Here is a 20,945-nt window from a genome sequence, read left to right on the forward strand (position 1 = left end):
AACAACATTTTCTTTTGCTACCCTTGTTACATGGTTGGAGAAGCTCCCACAATGTGTTTTATATTTGTTCTATGAAGTTAATATTCTCAACCAGTGAGATATCTCAAATCAAGTATATCCCTTGTCAATTTGTATTTTTTAGCCATATCATGCAGCAAGTCATAGTTTTTGTGTTGTTTTTAATACCTGCAGATATAAGAGCTCTTACACATGCATCATGATAACTGCATTAGACCACTAACATCATTTTTGATGACTACTTTTGATGAGTAGTGCTGTTCTATTTAATTTGATATTAAAAAGATGAATGTGTTCACTTCTGTTTGATTTCAGCTATATTTATTAATCTTCAGAAAAGGGTAACATTTCCATATAGGAAGATCAACATTACTAAAGTGGATTAATGTGAAGTTATTCACAGGTTCTAAAATAAGAAAGACTTGCTATCTGAATGTGATAAATTGGGGAAAAAGAAAGGTACAACGAGACTGGTTGTCCTGGTACAACGTTTGCTGAAAGCAAGTGTTCAGGTGCAATAGACAGGTAGACAAATGTTATATTGGCCTTGATTGCAAGATGATTTGACTATAGAAGCAAGGATGTCTTGCTGTAGCTCTACACAGGCCTTGGTAAAAAGTTTGGAGTTTTATGTGTAGTTTCAATCCAAGAGCTTGCTCCACTCCTTCCCTTCACCTTTTTATACTGGCTATCTCCCCTCTATCTTTCAGCCCAGATGAAGGGCATCGACCCAGAATGTCGACTGTCCATTTCCCTCCATAGATGCTGCCTAACTTGCTGAGTTCCTTCAGCTTTTTGTGTGTTGCTTTGAGAGCTCTGAAATTAGCAGTGGGCAAGATTTTGCTTTCTTTTAAAAAAAACATGAATGAAGCAAAATTTTGCTAATACACAAATGACCAGCAACGTGTAGCAAGGACAAGTTTCCATATTAAGTGAAAATAAAAAAAAACAGATGCTGGAAATCTAAAATAAAAATAGAAAATGCTGGCCTTCCCCTCTCCCACCCTTCCTGCAGTTTAATAAGCTTCTTTTGTCTCCTTCTTAGTTCTGAAAAAGGGTCTTTGACCTGAAAGGTTAGCTCTGTTTCTCTTCCCACGGATGCAGCCTGACCTGCTGAGTATTTTCAGCATTTTCTGTTTTATTAAAGTTTCCACATTGATGACTCATTTGTACCACTGTCATTAGTTTCATGAAAGCTTCATCTTGCATGTAACCTCCCTGTGATTTTTATGAAGCTGTTGCATTTGCACATTAATTGCTCATTAAACATGCCACACAAAGTTACCTCTAGTAATTAATAACATATGTATCCTTTTAAGGCCATAATTAAAATTAACGACTGCTAACCATCCTGTGCAGAAAGTATTGTGGAATCTCATTCTTTCACTCTGTAAGTTAGTTGAATTTTAAATGTATTTTTTTCTTTCTTTCCCTCCCACTCTTAATCTATTCTTTCTTTCCTGTTAATGGCATCATACGTTACATTTGAAATGGCTGCCTCTGGTTCACCTTTATTCTCAATGTTCCCTGTGTTCATTTCTCAATCCTTTAATCGCATTAAGAAGATATACTCTTTGTCCTTTTTCCCTTACCCAACCCCTCCCCTGGAGGTCCTGGATGGTTTACTACTCTGTTACTGCCTCACAATGCCATCAATTGCAGGCAAAAGCTGTTAAAATTTAAACCCACGTTCTCGGATCTAATTAATGAATCAACCTACAAGATACTTCACTTCAAAATAATCTGGCCCACTAAGTCACAAAAGACTAAATTATCTTCACAAGCACTAGATTTGATTTAAAAATTACAGTAAAGCATTTAGTTTCCTATCAACCCTTCAAATGCTCATGAAGAATTTGAGTAGAATTTCAGAGTCCCATTAGTGGAAAAGCAAGCTGCTTGCAAAAAATAATTCAATATGATGTTGATCTTCCTGCATTATCATATAGTATAGGATACTGAACTGTTAATGAATAAGTAGCCATAAAACATTTCCTACTTCTTAAAATTTCTGAATAATTTTCCTGCTGGCAATGAGTACTTTGTATGAGAGGAATATTTCACATTAACACCAGGCATTTATCACTTGCAGATAATGCAAACAGCTATCTGTGTATATTTGCTTTATGAACTGTAAAGGTTGAAATAAATCTTGGGATATTTCAGATGACATAGTTTCTTCTATAAGTTTTCAACTATTCCAGGAAGTGATGAATTAGACCAGATTCCTGGTAAAATTCATATGGAAAGAACATCTTGTATTTGTACAGTCCTTTTACTAAAGGAAAACATCCCAAGCTCCTCCTCAGAGTTTAATTAGATTTAAAAAAAATTATTATACCAAGCTAAATGTGATTAGAAGCTTGTTCAAAGAGTAGGGTTTAAAACAAAAGAGTGACAGTTTTCGAAGGGAATATGTCTTGGACCCAAAAGGCTGAAGGCATGCTGACCGGCAGTGGGAAAAGAGATTAGGATGTGTTTCTCGAGCCAGAGTTAATGAAATACAGTGTCGTAGAGCAAGGGGAGATTACAGAGATGGGGAGAGGTGAGGCTGTGAATGGATGAGTATGAGAAATCTTATGTGTGAATGGCTATGGTTATGCATGGGATTAACTATGTTTATGCATGTCCTGTGTTCAAGTAACCTGTGACATAAGCATTCCAGGCTTGTATATGAGTATCTACTTGCACAATAACATAGTGGGTACATTTTCTCTCCCCAAGTTGCCTATCCTGCAAGGGAAAGAAAATGGGCTTTAAAAAAAAAGGAGCCTTAAAGAAATGAATGCAGAAGTAGCAAGTGCATCAGTGATGATATTTCAAAATTCCTTTAATTGTGGTACTATCCCAGCTACCATTAGAGGGGAGCAAATATAATGCAGCTGTTCAAGAAAAGAGGAAACTATAGATAAATTATCACCATATCTGTTGTCAGCAAAATACCGGAATCCATCACTAACAGGCACTTGCCCAATATAATCTGCTGAGTTGATCTGGTTTGGTGAGGAGGAAATTATGTTTGATAAATTTAATGGAGCTTTTGAAAGATACAGTTCACAGGGTAGATAAAGGAAAATTAGTGAATGAAGTATATCTGGAGTTTAGAAAAGCATTTGATAAGGTGCCATAGAGTAGATTGTTCAGAAAATAAGGTTTAATATGTTGGGATTATATTAGCATGGATGGACAATTTGTTTAAAGATAGAAAGCAAAGAGGAGCTTTAAAGCAGTATAGCACTTTGCCCGTGAGAACTTTTTAAAAAGTAACCAAACAATGGTGATCTTCCATTGCAATCATAGTATGACAGCTTGGGCAAGTTTCTATTTCCAATGCTTCCTCGTTTGGAAAGTGACATAATCTAATAAAAACCTCTGGAAGTTAATAGAGTTGTCAGTACAAACTCACAGCTGTGACATCAGAGCTCCAGCTCTTAAAGGAACCCATGCAACTAGCACACCACCATAGCATCTTGTCATAATTCCCATATCAGGAGGGAGGGAAAGAGGGGAAGGGGAAGAGGATGGAATTTTAATAGGAAATATTCACACATTCTGGGCCAGACATGGTTTGGGGGATGTCTAAGAAAAACACCTGGCAGGAAATGGTGATGGAGAAGAGCTTTAGGGGTTACACACCACATAATAAGTTGAATAGTCTACAGGTGCACTGTTGAAAGTATTCTGACTGGTTGTATCATGGCCTGATATGGCAATTCCAACACACAGAAAAACAAGAGGCTGCTGAGAGTAGTGGACACAGCCCGGCCCATTATGGGCACAGTCCTCCCCCCAGTGACAGCATCTGCAGGAGGCAGGGCCTCAGGAAGGTGACATGTATCATCAAGGATTCTTACCATCCAGGTCATGCCATCTTCCTACTGCTACTATACAGGCAGGAGGTACAGAAGCCTCAAGTCCCAGACCACAAGGTTCAGGAACAATTACTCTCCTGCACCATCAGGTTCTTGAACTGACCTGCACAACCCTAACCCTACCTCAGCAACAGAACACTACAGACCACCTCTTGCACCACCATGGACTTGTCTTCGATTATGTCTTTTTTTTTGCACTGTGGTCTTGCTTTTGCACAGTTTTTGTTTCACTATATGGTATAATTTTATGTATAATTGATGTATAATTTATATTCTGTGTGTTGCCTGTACTTGGGCGCCTATGATACTGCTGCAAGCAAGTTTTTCATTGTACCTGTACCTCATCGTACTTGTACAACTCCTCATAGACAGTACCTGAGGTCAGATCAAATCTGGATCGCTTGAGTTGTGAGGCATTAGCACCAACTGCTGTGTCACTGTTTGCCCAGTTTGGGGTGTGTGGGAGGGAGGGATGACTGTCTCCAGCTAACTGGGAATATAAGAGAGGGAGGTCAAGGTGCCTCTGTTTGTGTATCAGTGGAATGAGTGCAGGGGAAGGAGGGAAGTGGCCTGTGAGAATGGGAGTAGTCGGGAAGAGTGAGTGAGTGACCTGCTGCTTAATTGGTCATAGTGTTACAGCTGAAGGGAACCAATCAGTAACAGATGTAGGCTCAAGTCAGGTCGAGTCGAGTCTATTGTCATGTGTAGTGTACTCACTCAGTGTACTCAGCCCTGCCTCCATGAGTAGATAGCCTTTTAGGTCTCAGAGTGGCCCCACCTCTCCTCTTTCAACTTCTTTCCTGTTCATGTACATGCAGAATACATTTGGATTCCCTTTTCATGTTTTCTGCCAGTGTTACGGACTCAGTGAAAGTCCCTTTAAGATAGAGAGTGTGTGTGTGTGTGTGTGTGTGTGTGTGTGTGTGTGTGTGTGTGGTGTGCTTACGTCAATAGAAGATAAAGGACGTAATGACGTTGTTGAAGAAGTCAGAAGAGAGAGAGAAGGGAGAGAGACACCAGCCTGCTAGTTTTCTCTGTCGATGGATGAGAAACAATAACTGCGTCTGCCACTGAAATCCATGTATGGAAGTTGGAAGTAATCCGGTGGAGTTCACTTTGTTGCTGACCTGTAGAAGGAAACAGGTATTTGTGTGTGTGGACGACCACGGTTCGGATGCTTTTCGGGGTGAGGAAGTCACTACCGAGTAAACACTGAAGTGTCGTTTGGGTTCCATCGTGGAACATTTGGATTTCGTATTTACTCTCTCTATGTTTCTCTACGTCTACGTCTTATCTTCAGACAACGGTGGTTGTTGAAGAAGCCCTTGCTCATGTTTCACCTTATGGCTTGCGGAACTGAACTTTAAGAACCATTCCGGAACTTGGAGTTTGGGACTTTGTCACACACACACACGAAGAGTTTAGTTTTGGGGTTAACGTTCAAGGTTTAACATTTTTGAATTCTAACATACTAACATTTTTACTTTTATTTTACATATTATCATAAGTAGTGATTAATAAAATAGTTTTTAACACTGAATCATGCTCAGTGTGTTTCTTTTGTTGCTGGTTCGTGACACCAGTTTTGTCTCATGCTCTCTTTTTATGTCTCATATCTCCCTTTCGACTCACTCTCTGAACTTTCTGTAATCAACCTGGTTCTCACTTGGAATCTGTCATAGGCTTTTTTTTCTGCTCTATTTTACTGCCTATCTTTTTGCTCATCCAAGGAGCTCTGGCCTTAATTTCCCTACCCTTCTCCCACATGGAAATGTACCTAGACTGCAGCTGAAGCATCTCTGCATTAAAAGCATCCCCTTATTTAATGATTTGATCTGATTCCAGTTTACTTGGGCCAGATCTGTATTCATCCCATTGAAAGTAGTTCTTCTCCAATTCTCCGTTTTTACCTTGGAGTGGTCAATATCCTTTTCCATAGCGATCATTACGTCGTAAGGTTTAGTATAGCTATCTCTGGTCATTCACGATCTAATCTCTGTCCACTGATACTTGCTCCACATGATCTAGTTCATTTCACAGAACTATGTCCAAAAATGCTGCCTTCCTTGTAGAACCAGAAATGAATGGATCAAAGAGGTTCTCCTTAACATACTTCAGAAACTCTTCTCCATCTGTGCTCCTTCTGTTATTGTCTATATTTGGATAATTGAAGTCCCTCATTCTCATTCTTCTATTGTTTTTGTACATATTTGTAATTTTGCTGCAAATTTGCTCCCAATATTTCTTCCACTAGTTAGTGGACTATATACTAAACCTGGAAGTGTAACTTCGTCTCTGTTATTTCTTAACTCTAATTGGATAGATTTTTGTGGGATATCTCTCTCCAACACTGCAATATTCTCCTTTATCAGTACTGCCACTCATCCTCCTTTTTTCCTTTCACTATCTTTAACATCATCGATATTTAGAGCCCATTCCTGCCCCTTTTTAATCATGTACCTATTATTGTTGTGATATCATACTCTCGTGGGGTTAACTGCAGAGTTAATGTTAAATGACAACTGCTGTTTGCTGGAAAAATATAAAAAAATGAAATTGCTTTCATCTCTTGTAACTGAGCTGAACTTCAACAACCTTAGATTTAATAAAGATTAGCAAACAGAAGTTATCTTTTATTTATTTAATGATTGTAAAACAAGCTTTTCACTTTCATCTGTGGATGATTCCAAAACCCTTACAGGCAGCAAGTCAGGATCCAGAAGATTCAATCTGTTTTTACTGGTAACCTGAATTCGACTTGTCTGTTTATTTCTTTGCAGTTGCTTCAGTTTCTCAGAGGCTTTGGCTTCACTGTCCATGGAGGGTTTATTTTCTAAAGTATCGCCTGATCGAAATAACGTTTCTATGAGGCTGTTTTTCTTATCGTTTCTTGAAGGTGATGGAAGACAGCTCTCAGGTTTTTCGCTTGGCCCATCCCCAAACTGTTGCCTCAGTTCATTCACCCGACTGCAAAACTTCCCAAAGGACGGCTCATAGCTTCCGAATGAAGAGCCCGGGTCCAGCAACTCCTTGCTTTCCTGCCTCTCTTGTCGCTTTTTGCTGTTACCTTGGGCCACGTACGATAGTTTGCAAACAGGAAGCCCTTGGTGGAGATTTTCAGTTTGTTCTGTGAACCTGTAACGTCTTCTGAGCCTAGAAGGAGTTTTATTGGAGCTGTCAGTCAATATAAAGGCTTCATCTGTTTCCTTGATGATATCATCTGGTAGTGATTCATTTCCAGCTTTCTCAGGTTTTTGCTGTTCTGTTTCCTTCATTGACTTGGTCTCCTCCTGTTCTCCTGAGTCTTTACTTTCAAGGGCTTCCTTCAAAAATTGGGCAGCTCGCTCTTTCTCCTGCTTTTCCCTTTTTTCCTTTTCCAGGTTTTCCAAGATATCTTTCTCGACCATCTCTTTCCATCTCCTCTCTGCCTGCTCGTATTCTAATGGGTGAAAGGGGAAAAACATACATTTATTCAAATTTTATAAGTGAAGGTGAATGATTTAAGATTTTGGCATCTATAATATTGAAATGTCAAAAACTCAAGAGCATCTGGTGGGCAAACATGCTGAAGAGGTGCCTGTAATTTTGTGGGGACGTTATAGATGCAACGATATTTGTTGAAATTTTGAGCAGGTGTAAGCCACTCCAAGCCACTCCTCCCCAATCCTGTACCACTGTACAGTTAGAGCATGGGTACAGCAGCTTCATTTAGATGTCAGTTCCAAATTCTTTGATGCATTTTCCTAACAAAAAGCTACCTTTCTTACCTTTCAATTGACCTAGTCTTCACAAACTTTTGTTTCAGATGAGGAAGAGGATTCAAAATGAGCATCACCCATTGTGTCAAAAACTGCTTCCTGATCTCACACCAAATGCCCTATCTCTATCTTTTATCTTATCTCCAGTGTTTCATAATTCTCCACCGGAGGAAATAAATTCTCTGCAGTACACAATGGAAGTAGATTTCAAAAATGGATTAGAATTGGTACTGTTCAAGGACAAGCTTCTGCTCTAATGCATTTACATTATTGTTAGTTTACCATTTTAAGGACCATATTTAGATCAGCTTTTTATCTTCTAAACTCAAGGGAATGCAAACCAAGTTCATGAAGTATTCCTTTTAATTTAGCTGTATACACCCTGGCAATCCTCACTGTACCCTTTCTAGCTTAATATATATTTCCCAAGGTTTAGTGTCCAAACTAGTTTCCTAAACCCCTTGAGGTGAAGGATGCATTCAGAGACTTCTCTGAGTGGTGTAGTAGAGGAAGGTTTAGTTTGATGGCATAGGCGAAGAGAAGGAAGCAGCAGAGGCAGCCAAATGGATGATCTCAATTTTAAAGACAAACTAAACCATGAGCTCCTGCTGCTTATTGTTGGAAGTGGGATGGAGGGGAAAATGAGCGAAGTTTGAAAAGATAGTTGGTAGTGAAGTCAAGGAACCAGCAAATGCCCTTGTACTCTGGGAGATGTTGGAGTATTGAGCAGTTTGAGCGGAGGTACATAACTCAAGCAAAGCTGCTGTGGTTCAGCCAGATTTGGAGATGAAAGGATTTAAAAAATTGTCCATTGTAAATCTTTAAGTTTCCATTTCTTGGACCTAATGAAATACTGGGGGATCAACTAGACTGAGAAAGAGGAAAAGTTTTATTGAGGACAACAGCAGCTCAGAGCAGAGTGGCAGCTCCATGGATTTGGGGGCAGTTGGAAGCCAAAGACTTAGCAGTTGACAATTTGAAAATGTTGCTGGAAGATGGAAAACCTTTCAAGAAATGGACACTTAAGGGATGGGGTTGAACGTGAGTGGAGAGGGATGTAAGCAAGTAGGTTGAGATGGCCTTATTTGTGATCGAGACGATGGAATAAGATAGGCTGCGTAAAATTACAAGGTTGAGGGGTTGTTGCAACTGTGGATAGAGGAAGTTGTGTGGAGGACAACTGGATGATAATGAGAGGAGAGAATGAAAAATGGTTCGAGAGGAAGTTTGAAATCGATGAGAATGAGCATTTGCTTGATAAAAGATGCACAGTGAGGAAGCTAGTGAAGATAACCTGTTGATAAACTCAGCCTAGTAACTTGGTGAGCAGTAGGCGATAAGGAATCTGCCCTTTTTGATCTCTGTGTCAGCTGATACAATTACAGGTTCCCACATCTGAGGTAATGCCCCTCCTTCAAATTGGCCGTCATCAATCTCCTCAAGAAGTAACTCTTAACCTCATCGTTCTTGCAGACCACCTCCAACCTTCCTTTCCTCTCAAATCCTTGAAAGTGTTGTAGCTCCCCTGTGTCCATCAGACACACAATCCTTTGTCTGAGTGTCTACTTAGGTTTCCTTTCCAATGGCACGACCAAAACATACTGACCAAGGTCAGTAATGATATCCTGCAGAATTGTGACAAAGGTTTAATTTGTCCTTAAAGTTTAGATCATCCATTTGGTTGCCTCTGCTGCTTCCCTCCCTTTTGCCTAGCCCATCAAACTAACTCCAGGTGCTCCACTATTCCTCCTTACCCTTCTCAACCTTTCTGCTGCCTTTGACAGGATTGACCACACCAGCCATGCAGTTGGATGGGATCACACCTGCCTGGTTCCATTCTTATCCATCCAATCAGCACTGGGGAGTAACCACAATGTCTTCTTGTCCTGTGCCCTTAAAGTTACCTCTTATGTCTCCCAAGGATCTAACCTCTGATTTTTTTTTCATCCACTTTTGTACCCTAATAATAATATCGGAAAAGGTGGCATCAAGCAGGAGAGGAGGAATGGGAGCAGATCAAGCTAAGATTTTGTCCAAAGGAACAAGATGGCACCACAGCACTTGGGTGGCATCTGATGGAAAGCATTAGTCAGACAGGGAGATTTGACTCAGGGGCTTGCTAACATTACATGTGAGCTAATTTTCAATTATGGTCATGCTGTTGATGTAATCATCCACAATAAGATTATGGTTGGCAGCAGACTTGTTCATGTGAACTGATGTTTTTGAGGAAAAGGTGGAGAGGGCTATTGACCAATTTGTATATCCACAGTTTGGCACTGGGGTGGGTAAATGAGACAAAGAGAATAATTGTATCTGCACAGCGGAGGTATGTCGCTTGCCCCTAGCAGTAATCTTCCATTCCTGGAGGGTTGATTAGCAGGTAGCAATCGCCATCAAAACTGGCAGAGTTTTATAGAATGCTTCTTGTCAGAGAAGCTTGCAGCTCATTTTCTGGGATCATGGTAGATGCACATAGGTAGCACTGATTTATACACAAAGGGACTGGCTGCTTCATAACTCCTACAATCTTCCCATCCTGATTTGGTATCCATTGCACTGATTGCCTCTCATTCAATGGTTAGAGTATAGGCAGGGGCAACACAGGGAGCAGGAGAGGTTGCACTGCAGATTAACTGATGTTAATACAGCCCACAGAAGGAAAACCTGAGGCAAAAAGGCTGAGGGCAAATCTTTGAAACAGCCTTCCAGCTGTAGTTCCTGACACCCTGCTCCTCTTTGGCGTCCAGAAGAGTGGCTGTCAGCCTATGGGCTGGAAGCCCCTGTCACCTGAATTCAGGTGAATACAACTATATCAGCAACAGTTCAACAGCCAGGAATGAGAAAGTAGCACCAGCGATCTGCTCATGGGCTGAAAAGTTGACTGTCAGCTATGGTTGGCTGCACTCACTAAAAATGCCATGGACTCACTAAACCACTTAACAATAACAAGCTCAACAGCAAATGAGATATAACTGCTTCTCTTTTACATTTTAATTGAAAAAGATCTTTGTTTTCACCTAATTATGTAAATTTACCAGTGTGAAATTAATTTTTAGAATATTTCTGGTAATTTATAGCCTGACTTTAAAATTAGACAGCTGTTCCCTTTGGCTTTAAACAGGCATATACATGTATGCCAGATATCTTGTTGCAATTTGACATGGTTATGCATTTTCCAGTTTACCATAACAATTATTAGGGCACTTAGCCTGAGAAGGTGTACTAACTGCTGGTATCCAAGCAGCCCCAGGGCAAGTTCCTCTATAATAGATTCGGAGTGTTATGCAACACAGAAACAGGCCTTTCAGCCCAACTCATCCATGCTGACCAAGATGCCTATCTACATGTAATCTAAATAATCAAAAATATTGGCCCCACCTGGCTTCTTAAGGGAACATTACCAATCCTTTGGCATTAGTCCATAGCAACGTCCAGGGCAACATTTGTCTCTGAGGTAACTCCTAACTCAGGTTTCATTTAACATTACTGTTTGTGTCATCTCACTGTACACATTGGCTGTCATGATTCTAACAAGACTGACCATCCGTCAAAAGTATTTCTTTGACAGTAAAGTGGTTTGGATCCTTGAAGTGGTAAATGGTGTTATTTGAATGAAAATTATGTCTTTCTTTCAACATTCAGCCCTTGTTTCAGGATGGTGGGGGGAAAAGTCAGCTGATTATCTTGTTCCTGGCTGCTTGTGACATGAAGATGAAGGTTATGTATACAGAAGGAGAAAAGCAACTGACCAAAATAATATGCAAAAGCTTGACTGTTAAGTCTCTAGGGTTATAGATAATCCCCAGTCAAGTTTAGAGATTGATGCATAAAGTTCAGGAAAATAATATTTAAATACAGGATGGGAATTTACATTAATACCAGAATTACCAGTTGGACTTGGATTTAAGCAACAGAATGCTGAGATCAAATTACTCTAGCTCAAGTACATGAACATTTTTATGTGTTATATGTTTTCGCATGTATCACAAATAAAAAGGAATTTTAAATGTTCTATAATATTGTATGCTGAAGCATTTGATGGAGAAAACATAAAGTACTATACCAGGACTATCTGCCCTCTGTGTCCTACAAGTTCTTACTTTTACCCTGTATGTCAGTGCCCTCTGTTCATCACACTATTTTTAGTTTGTTTAATCTTTTTGCATGATAGCATTAAGTATATCTGCCAATCTGTCTATTCAATGATCTCTTGTGGTTCTCTTGCCTAATCATGTGGACAGACTAAAATGTGCGTGCCTAGAAATTGGGTTTAAGATAAGATAAGATTTCTTTATTAGTCACATGTACATTGAAACACACAGTGAAATGCATCTTTTTTGTGTGGAATATTCTGGGGGCAACCCACAAGTGTCGCCACACTTCCGGCGCCAACATAGCATGCCCACAACTTCCTAACCCGTACGTCTTTGGAATGTGGGAGGAAACCAGAGCACCCAGAGGAAACCCACGCAGACACGGGGAGAACATACAAACTCCTTACAGACAGCGGCGGGAATTGAACCCGGGTCACTGGTGCTGTAAAGCATTATGCTAACCACTACAATACCTTGCCTGCCCATGGGCTTAACTCCATATTTCGTGCACTGTGGGTGCTACTTGGAGCACCAATGACAAACCAAGAGAAAGTTTGTGAAATTAGGACATCCTCACTTTCAGAGATTGTTATCATAATTTACTCTGTCTAAGCAGTAAAACCTGCGTTAAGCATTTTACAGATGCTGCTGCTTTTTAGACATACAGAGATACAGAAGCAATAGCAATTGTACGCTGACCCATGAGAGATGCATCAGTGGTGTTAAAGTCTCAGAGGAGAAAGAGGTAATGGTGCATGGGTCTCCTTGGGGAGATTCCCACCAGTCATCAATCTGTTAGCAAACAGTGTTATATTAATAAAAAATATGGAATGATCTTTAACATGTAAAAACAATATCCCAAAGGACACTGAATCATGCACAATTAATGGCTTTTAATGTGATGTACTTGTTGAACTGTGAGTTAATTATGAAGATCATAAGTCTCTACCTTTTGATCCAATTTCTGTTGGAAAGTAATTAATGGGCATTATGCATCTTGGGAGCCACCTCCCAATAAAAGGATCTTCAGAACTGAAGAAGGGTGATGGTCAATTTCATCAATGTGGCAGGACAGTCTTCAAGCATTTTGGGAAAGGATATCTGAATATTTGAAGATCAAGAGCTCAGACCTAGCACAAAACTTGTGGTCCACCAGACAGCAGTGATCCCTGCCCTCAATGCTTGTGAGACCTGAACTATCCACAATAGACATGGCAAGGCACTGGGGAGATACCACCAACACTATCTCTGCAAAATCCTCCAAATTCACTGAAAGGACAAGTGAACAAATACCAGTGCCCATTTCCAGACCAACAGCCCCAGCACTGAGGGCCTAGTCGGCTGCGTTGGGCCACGTCATTTGCATGCCCAACACTAGTCTCCTGAAATACAAAATCTATTCAAGTTTTCTCACAAGAAGATGAAACCAGGCAGACAGAAAAAGATTGAAGGCAATGCTCAGAGTCTGATTGAATGATACAATATTCCCACATGCTTGAGAATCCCTGGCCCATGACTGCTCAAAATGGAGAGGAGCAAACGGGATGGAATGCATCAAGCATGCACAGAAGCCCTGGTTCAGCAGTGGAAAGACAGGAACACCTCCTAAATTACCCACCCACCTGCCCTGTTAAGCACCTTCTTCCCCACCTGTGGAGAATCAGAATCAACAAAACACTATTTCTTTTGTAGGCAAAAAAACACCAGAAGTTGTCCCGGCTGACATCCTCCCTAAGAAAACATGATCTAAAAGAATTGCTCTGGGGTATCTAAATGGAGTGATAAAGTGCAAATTAATTTTTTCTCCTCACCTTCATTCTTCCCTCCTCTCCCCAGTATCAATACTGTTACCCATAACATATAGAACCATAACATTTCAATTACCTATGTACTCATTCTTGTAATCAAATTATTATTGAGTTAATATACTTTGTGATTATAAAGCCAATCCTAAAGACAACTGTATCCTAAAGACAACAGTACTTACTGCCCAAAATACATACAGCAAGAAGGGGTCAGGCATTTGTGAACAGGTGTTAGACTTGAACGATTGTTATGCTCAACCTCTACCCACATTAAATTATCCACTAGTAATAATAGAAAATGAAGATATGTAATGTACTGAAGAACAGCAATTAGGTGGCAGCATCTATCTGTTCTTGATCGGCAACTGACTTCAATTGTCCAGTAATTGCATAGGATGACCAGGCAGAATATTTTGTCTTCTTTAAATCAAAGCGATTTTCTATTCATAACTCTAATAATTTGAACTCACCAATTACTTAAGATTTTTTAATAAACTTTCATCATCAGTAAGGCAAGCCCAAGAACACAGAAGCTAATACTAATATGGTTTAAATTACTTAAAGGGAAGTATTAACTAGAAGTACCAGTGTGGTAACTTCATTAATACAGGATCTGAACTGTAAAGGTTAATAATTTGTACTTTTCTACTTATTAACATTAGATTGAGAGGTACAAATTATTAGTATTTACAGTTCTTTTCCAAAATTGTGTGTTCTTGTCTGCTTATTTTTGTTGTGCACTGTCCTTGGTAGATTGGGTGGATGGTGGAATTTTTCTCCGCCGATATTGCTCTCTACCCCACAGCAGTCCCTCCTTCTATTTTTCTGTGGTGAAGTAGTTTGCCTCAGTTTGGCTTCTCTCTCCAAACCATCAGTGATGCAATGAAAATCCCGTGTGAAAGTTTTTGAGAATTAACACTATTATGCAACATTTCTGAATTCAATTCTTTTTTATAAAAATAAATGCAGTTGTCTCTCACATTATTTCAAATAATTATTTATGGTGTAGGTGAGTAAGCACCACTCATCTTTAAAGTGTATCAGAGACTTACCTTTTCTTAGTTTCACTGCCTCAGATTCTATTTCATTGTCTTCCTTTTTGAGTTGTCTTATTGATGCTTTGTCTTCATCGTCAACATCTTTCAGAGTTTCCTTCTATCACAGGAATACATTTTCTAGCAGTCAGTAGATAAGCTACAAGCCATATTATAGCTGATATAATAAAAATGCAAATCATATTGGTTACCTCACTATGGACAGTCTTCTTTTCTAAATTTGGAAGAACATTATGAGGAGAAAAGGAATTGATGGGAGAAACACATTCTTCCGTCTGTATTGCTTTGGCCACATTTGCTGTGTAACAACAAACAATAATTAATAAAGCTGTGGAATCTACCAAAGGCCAGATCCAAGTGAAATTTGTCTGTGTTAGTTTTTCTTCTTTCACAACACATTCAAACAGCGCTACTAATTCTCTTACAATTTTGACTGAAGTGCAGCCAAACTCAGTGGAAATTACATAGTGCCATATGTACGAGAATATTTTATTGAACATAAGTTGTGGGTTGGGGAAGACTAACTATCATTTCAATCCCTAAAAGCTAACACAAAATAAAATACACAGAATGCAAACGAGGGCCAATTAAATGGCTGTAATATTCCTGCATTCATACAGGGAGTCATACAGAGCTGCCAGAGGAAATGGTTGAGGCAGGTTTTAAAAGACACTTGGACAGGTACATGGATAGGAAAGGTTTAGAAGGATATGGGCCAAATGTGGACAAATGGGACTTGCTTGGATGGGGATCTTGGTTGGCACGGACCAGTTGGGCTGAAGGGCCTGTTTCCATGCTGTGTGATTCTAGGACTTCATAAGTTGAGATATTTGGCATAATATAATTTTATCCTGGGCTCTGATGGTTCACTCTTGATAAATTAAGAAATATAAAACTGGAACTGAGAAAAATCATTCAATTTGTTAGTCAGGCAGAACTTTTTTTTAAAGACAGACAATAAAAGACTTATGGGATAATTACCATGCCAGCCATAAATAGGGGAACATAAAATGATTCAGAAACCAATTAGATGCTGTGGATTGATGGATTTGGTGGGTGAGTAAATTATCTATTAAAGAAGAATGTATAAAATGTTTTTCCCCCCTTTCTAAAATTTTCTATATATCCAATTCATGAATTCCATAAACTTGGTGCAAAATGGATGTGGTAGGTTCATCTTGCTTTCTCAGTCACATCGGAAAGCAAAAGCTATGGATGCTGGAAATCTGAAATAAAAATAGAAAACACTGGAAATACTTATGCGGGCCAGGCAGTATAAGTGCAGAGAGAAACAGAGTTAATGCCTCAGTTCAACGTCTTCTCACAGTTACAGAAGAACCACTTTCTTTCAGGTAGCATCACCACCATTTGCATTATTTCAGACTCTCGTGGTCTCCATTCTGTAACAGATATTCCCTTAATGTTCTTTCCATCTTTCCCCCTTCGCTACAACTTCAAACATGTTTGATTTCTAACTTTTGCTAGTTCTGATGAAATCTCATTCAGTTGAAATGGTAGGTTGATTCTGCTGTTTAGCATGCTTGTAGTTCTGTGTTGTAGCTTTGCCTGGTTACTACCGGACACGTTCCTCCTCATTCCTGATTGAATTGGGATTAGTCCTTGGCTCGATACAAATGGTAGAGAAAGGAATATGCCTTTATATCCTTTCCAAACATTGCATACTACAGATATATTGCACACTTATGAATGTGCTATTTATTGTTGAGATAGTACAAACAGATTATTCAACGCCAAACATTTGTGGACCCCTTGGTGGAGCATTGAGTCGGGCTGCAACCATCTGCATTCATAGGATTAAAGTAAAATCTATTTTATTCCAAGTCTCTGCTTTTGTGTGTCTTTGGTTTGTGGTGGTACAATGGCACCCCCTCCAGCACAGTTTGTAACAGCACACTGAAGTATTGCATCCGCTCCGTTTCTTCAGCACTTCATTTACAACTCACTTATTAACTCCATTTGAATGTGTAAGAGAAACATGTTCAATTGCTTTTGCTACCCCTTCCAGTTTCACTTCCTCCTGATAACATCTCCAGCCGTTAACGGAATGTAGTATTCATTTTCATTTTCTTTCCTGTACACTTTCACTAAAGCAGATCTTTTGCCCAAACACCAGAATCAGAATCAGGTTTATTATCACTGACATGTTGTGAAATTTGTTGTTTTGCGGCAGCAGTACAGTGCAAGACATAAAAATTACTGTAAGTCACAAAAATAAATAAATAAAAGGGAAAAAGCTGTTCCTAAAGCATTGAATGAGGGTCTTCATGATCCTGTACCTCCTCCCCAATGTTAGATCCTGCAGGTGGTCCAATGAAGCAGTGAGTTCTTCCACAGAGTCCCCAGCACTCTGGCTGGAAATCTGTCCCTCTGAACCTGTGTTCTGTTCAACCTTGGTTCAAGATTAGCAGCCCCATTCAACTGATGGGAGAAATCAGCTTCTGGGATAACGGTAAGTGGAACTTCTTGTTTAAATGTCTTAAATCAATTTTACAGAAATGTATGTGTGCTTGCCTGCAGATGACTGTGTATGTGTGTATACACATGCCTGTATGTTTATAACTGTTTGTGTGTATGTTTTAGTCTTTTAACTCTGTTAAAATAATTTAACGTTTTAACATTTTTATATTTTGTAAATGTCAAAGATATTAATAAACAGTTGCAGCTGAGGCAGCCAGTGCACCTGGGGGTGGGGCCTCATCTGTTTTCAAAGCTGTTCTGCTGGCGCAGTGGATCGCTCACAATGAGACAGCCCCTACACTGCACTGCACCTGGCAAATGTAGGTGACTGTAACGGGAAGAGGCAGCATGACCTAAAGATAGTCATTAGTGATCTCAGGGTAGCAGAGGATCTACCCATTGTACTTATTCATAGGAAAGATTCCACAAATAGCACAGGGTGTTGAATAATGGAGTGGGTTAAACAATAGGCTTTCATTTGCTCTAATATACAGCACAATTTCTCAGTGCTATTAACTATTTTAACTTTTATTAACTAACTAGTAGTCAAAGATGCAGGCAATCTGAATAAAGCAATAGGACACCAGACCCTTTGGAATTGGTTTATTATTGTCACTTGGACCAAGGAACAGTGAAAAACCGTTCTTGAATACGTTCATACAGATCAGTTCATTACACAGTGAATTGAGGTAGTACAGGGTAAAACAATACAGAATGCAGAATAAAGTGTAACGACTATAGAGAAAGTGCAGTGCAGGTAGACAATAGGTACAAGGTCATGACGAGGTAGATTGTGAGGTCAAGATTCCATCTTATTGTACTAGGGAACTGTTCAATAGTCTTATAACAGTGGGATAGAAGCTGTCCTTGAGCCTGGTGGTACCTGCTTTCAGGCTTTTGTATCTTCTGCCCCATGGGAGAGGGGAGAAGAGAGAATGTCCGGCGTGGGTGGGGGCTTTGATTATGCTGGCTGCTTTACTGAGGCAGCAAGAGGTATAGACAGAGTCCACAGAGAGGAGGCTGGTTTCTGTGATGTGCTGAGCTGTCCCCAGAACTCTCACTCTCTAATCTTCTTCATATACTGCTAGATCTTCTTTGGCATTGCTCGTTGAGGATAATGGTTATATGAGTGCGGTAGAGTTAAAATAACTATTGTGATTAATATTAACATATTACACATTAAATATTGATATAAAGAGTATGATGAAAAAGATGCACCAAGACCCTCTGATATACATGTTGCACATCTGTCACAGAATCTCTAACATCTGAAGCATAAAATCAGCCAACAAAGCAGGTTTCTCAATTGAACAACACAATTTGGCTTTCCCTCACTGAAGTGTCCACCTAGATGATATGGTCAGCTGCCATTCTGATATTAATGGGGATGCAAGTGAGTACAGTGCCATGGTGTTTTTATTCATTCATGGAACATGAGCACCATGACCTTGCTTGGAGGGGAGAGTCGATGATTGCTACCACTGCTCTCCCAGGACAGGAATCACGGAGGCAGATCCACGAGGTGGATTCATGGCCGAACCAAACACTGAAGTTGAAGAAGGAAGATAACGGTGGCTCTTCTTGATCAAGTGGTTGCCTGATAAGAGCTTAACCTGCTGACATAGGGGTGGATCCCAGTGCTGATTGGGAAACCAACCTAACACCTCCTTCCAGTAACTTAACCTGCTATAACCAAACAGCTCCACCAGGATGGCTGCAGCGATGAGCGCCACGGGAAAAGGACAGGGGATCCATAACACTGTCAGGGTGGCAGTGAATGACCTCAGCGAGGGGAACCCCTTCACCCGGGACCTCTTCATCAAGAAGGTCCTGCTGGAGTGCTACAAGTTTGAGATGAAAGACATCTACTGCCTCCAGGACTTCCCAGGTAGCGGGTACTTTGACGTTGCCTTCAAGTACCCAGCGGAATGGCAGAAGATGCTACAGGACTTTTGGGAGAGGGAGAATGAGGCTCCACTGTCATTACTGAGGCTCAGCCACTCTTCACCCTCCCCACCCAGAAGGAGTGTGAGATAACTGTGCACGTGTTTAACCCACACATGCCCATTGTGTATGTCCTCATCTTCCTGGCTTGTTACATTGAGGGAGTAGGAAGCTGTGTGGACATCAAGGATGTGTTTGGGATCTGGACCAGCAAGCGTCAGGTGAAGGTCAAGCTAAGGGTGGACGCAAATGGAGCCATCATCCACCCACCCTCAGTGTTTGCTATCGGAGGGAACCGTAGGTACATGGTGTATGCAGGGCAGCCCAGACTACGTTGTAACTGCAACAAACCAGGACATGTGGCAGCCCAATGCAGTGCAGTCATCTGCAAGAACTGCAGGCAGGAAGGCCACCAGACCAAGGACTGCGGAGAAAGCAAAAGTTGCAACCTGTGTGGGGAGGCAGGCCATCTCTACAAGGCCTGCCCAAAACATGCCTGTGCCTATGCTCAGGCAGTAAGAGGGGGAGACGGCACTGACAACCCCCAGAGGAATGCTGACACACCTCCTACCAGAGCAGAACCTCAGAAGAGACTGAGACCAGGACCGAAGAAGACCAGGAGTCCAGGAGACTGGGAGCAGCACAGCGTCCAATGCAACCCAGCTCCGGGAGACCAGGAGCAGCACAGAAGCCACCAGCTCCCGAAGACTGGGAGCAGCACAGTGTCCAACACACCCAGTCTTGAGAGATGGAGGGTGCAGAACAATCACAGCCAGAGATCCTTATCTCCCCCAGTGACACCACCAGCATCGCCACACCCTGGGGAAGATCATTCCCAGTACTAAGCCCAAAAGCTGCGGGTATGAGGGCTCAGGCTAACTGACAATGGACTATATTTGCGAACCCTGAACTCAAATAACTATGAAGATAAAACTGACAACTCTTAATGTGCTCTGTGTGAACGGCACTGTGCGATGTGTGAACGCCTCGCCATGGTCAAGGCGGATGTGACTTTTCTACAGGAGTGTGGGCTGCCACACCTCCCAACCAGTGGTCACGATGGTGGTCCCAGGGATTGTCTGTATGGTTGAGGGGGAATGATAGTCATACATCTGGCCTGGGGATTTTGCTGCGGTGAGGCAACTTCTCACTCACTGAAATCAAAAAGGTGGTGGGGGCGCGTTCCTTGTGGCAGATGTAAAGTACCATAACACTCTGTTCCGGCTAATCAATGTGTACACCTCGCCCGTGTTGAGCGAGCGGCTAGCTGTCCTCCAGTAGCTCCCATCACTGCTGGCGACACCCCTATCAGTCATGCTGGCCGGTGACTTCAACTGCATCATTGATGCAGCCGGACAATCCGGCAGTGCTGACAGCAGACTGGACAGCAGCTCCAGACTCCTGATGGAAATGGTTAAAGGTTCAAAGTTGTGCGACGCCTTCAGCACCCCTGCAGGTGAAACACAGCCACAATATACTTAGACTGGAACAGACAGCTCAGTATGGTCCTAGATAGACTTCCTCTTCAATCGAAGGCAGTCATGGTCAGATCCACCATTTCACTGTTGAACGTGGACTATAAGATCCTGTCCAAGGCCATTGCCAACCAGGTCAAGTCTGCTCTGGGATGGGTGATCCATGCAGACCAAACCTGTGCTGTACCAGGCAGGAAAGTCTCTGACAGCCTTGTGCTACTCAGGGGTACCAGCCTACATGCAGGTGGATGCCTTCCTGGTCAGCTTGGATCAAGAGAAGGCCTTTGACAGGATATCACACACATACATGATGGACTTGCTCTCCAAAATGGGTTTTGGGGAGGGAATCAGAAATTAGATCCAACTGTTCCACACAGATATCCGTAGTGCAAATCAATGGGTGGGAGACAGATAGTTTCCTCATCAAGTCTGGAGTCAGGCAG

At 41.2% G+C, this 20,945-nt stretch overlaps 1 protein-coding gene across 1 annotated transcript in view; it reads right to left on the reverse strand.

The window, feature by feature from the left end:
- Positions 1-6,523: 6,523 nt before the first annotated feature.
- LOC127569689 (lebercilin-like protein) overlaps positions 6,524-20,945 on the reverse strand; it is a 38,800-nt gene continuing 24,378 nt past the window's right edge. Inside the window, exons 5-7 of the mRNA XM_052014489.1 lie at positions 14,797-14,903; positions 14,603-14,705; positions 6,524-7,329 (exon numbers count right to left, since the gene is read on the reverse strand). Coding sequence (XP_051870449.1) covers positions 6,524-7,329; positions 14,603-14,705; positions 14,797-14,903 — 1,016 coding nt within the window. The remainder of the gene's footprint in view (positions 7,330-14,602; positions 14,706-14,796; positions 14,904-20,945) is intronic.

Source organism: Pristis pectinata, chromosome 4 (genome assembly GCF_009764475.1).
Source record: "Pristis pectinata isolate sPriPec2 chromosome 4, sPriPec2.1.pri, whole genome shotgun sequence".
In the NCBI taxonomy this organism is placed as follows: Eukaryota; Metazoa; Chordata; class Chondrichthyes; order Rhinopristiformes; family Pristidae; genus Pristis; species Pristis pectinata.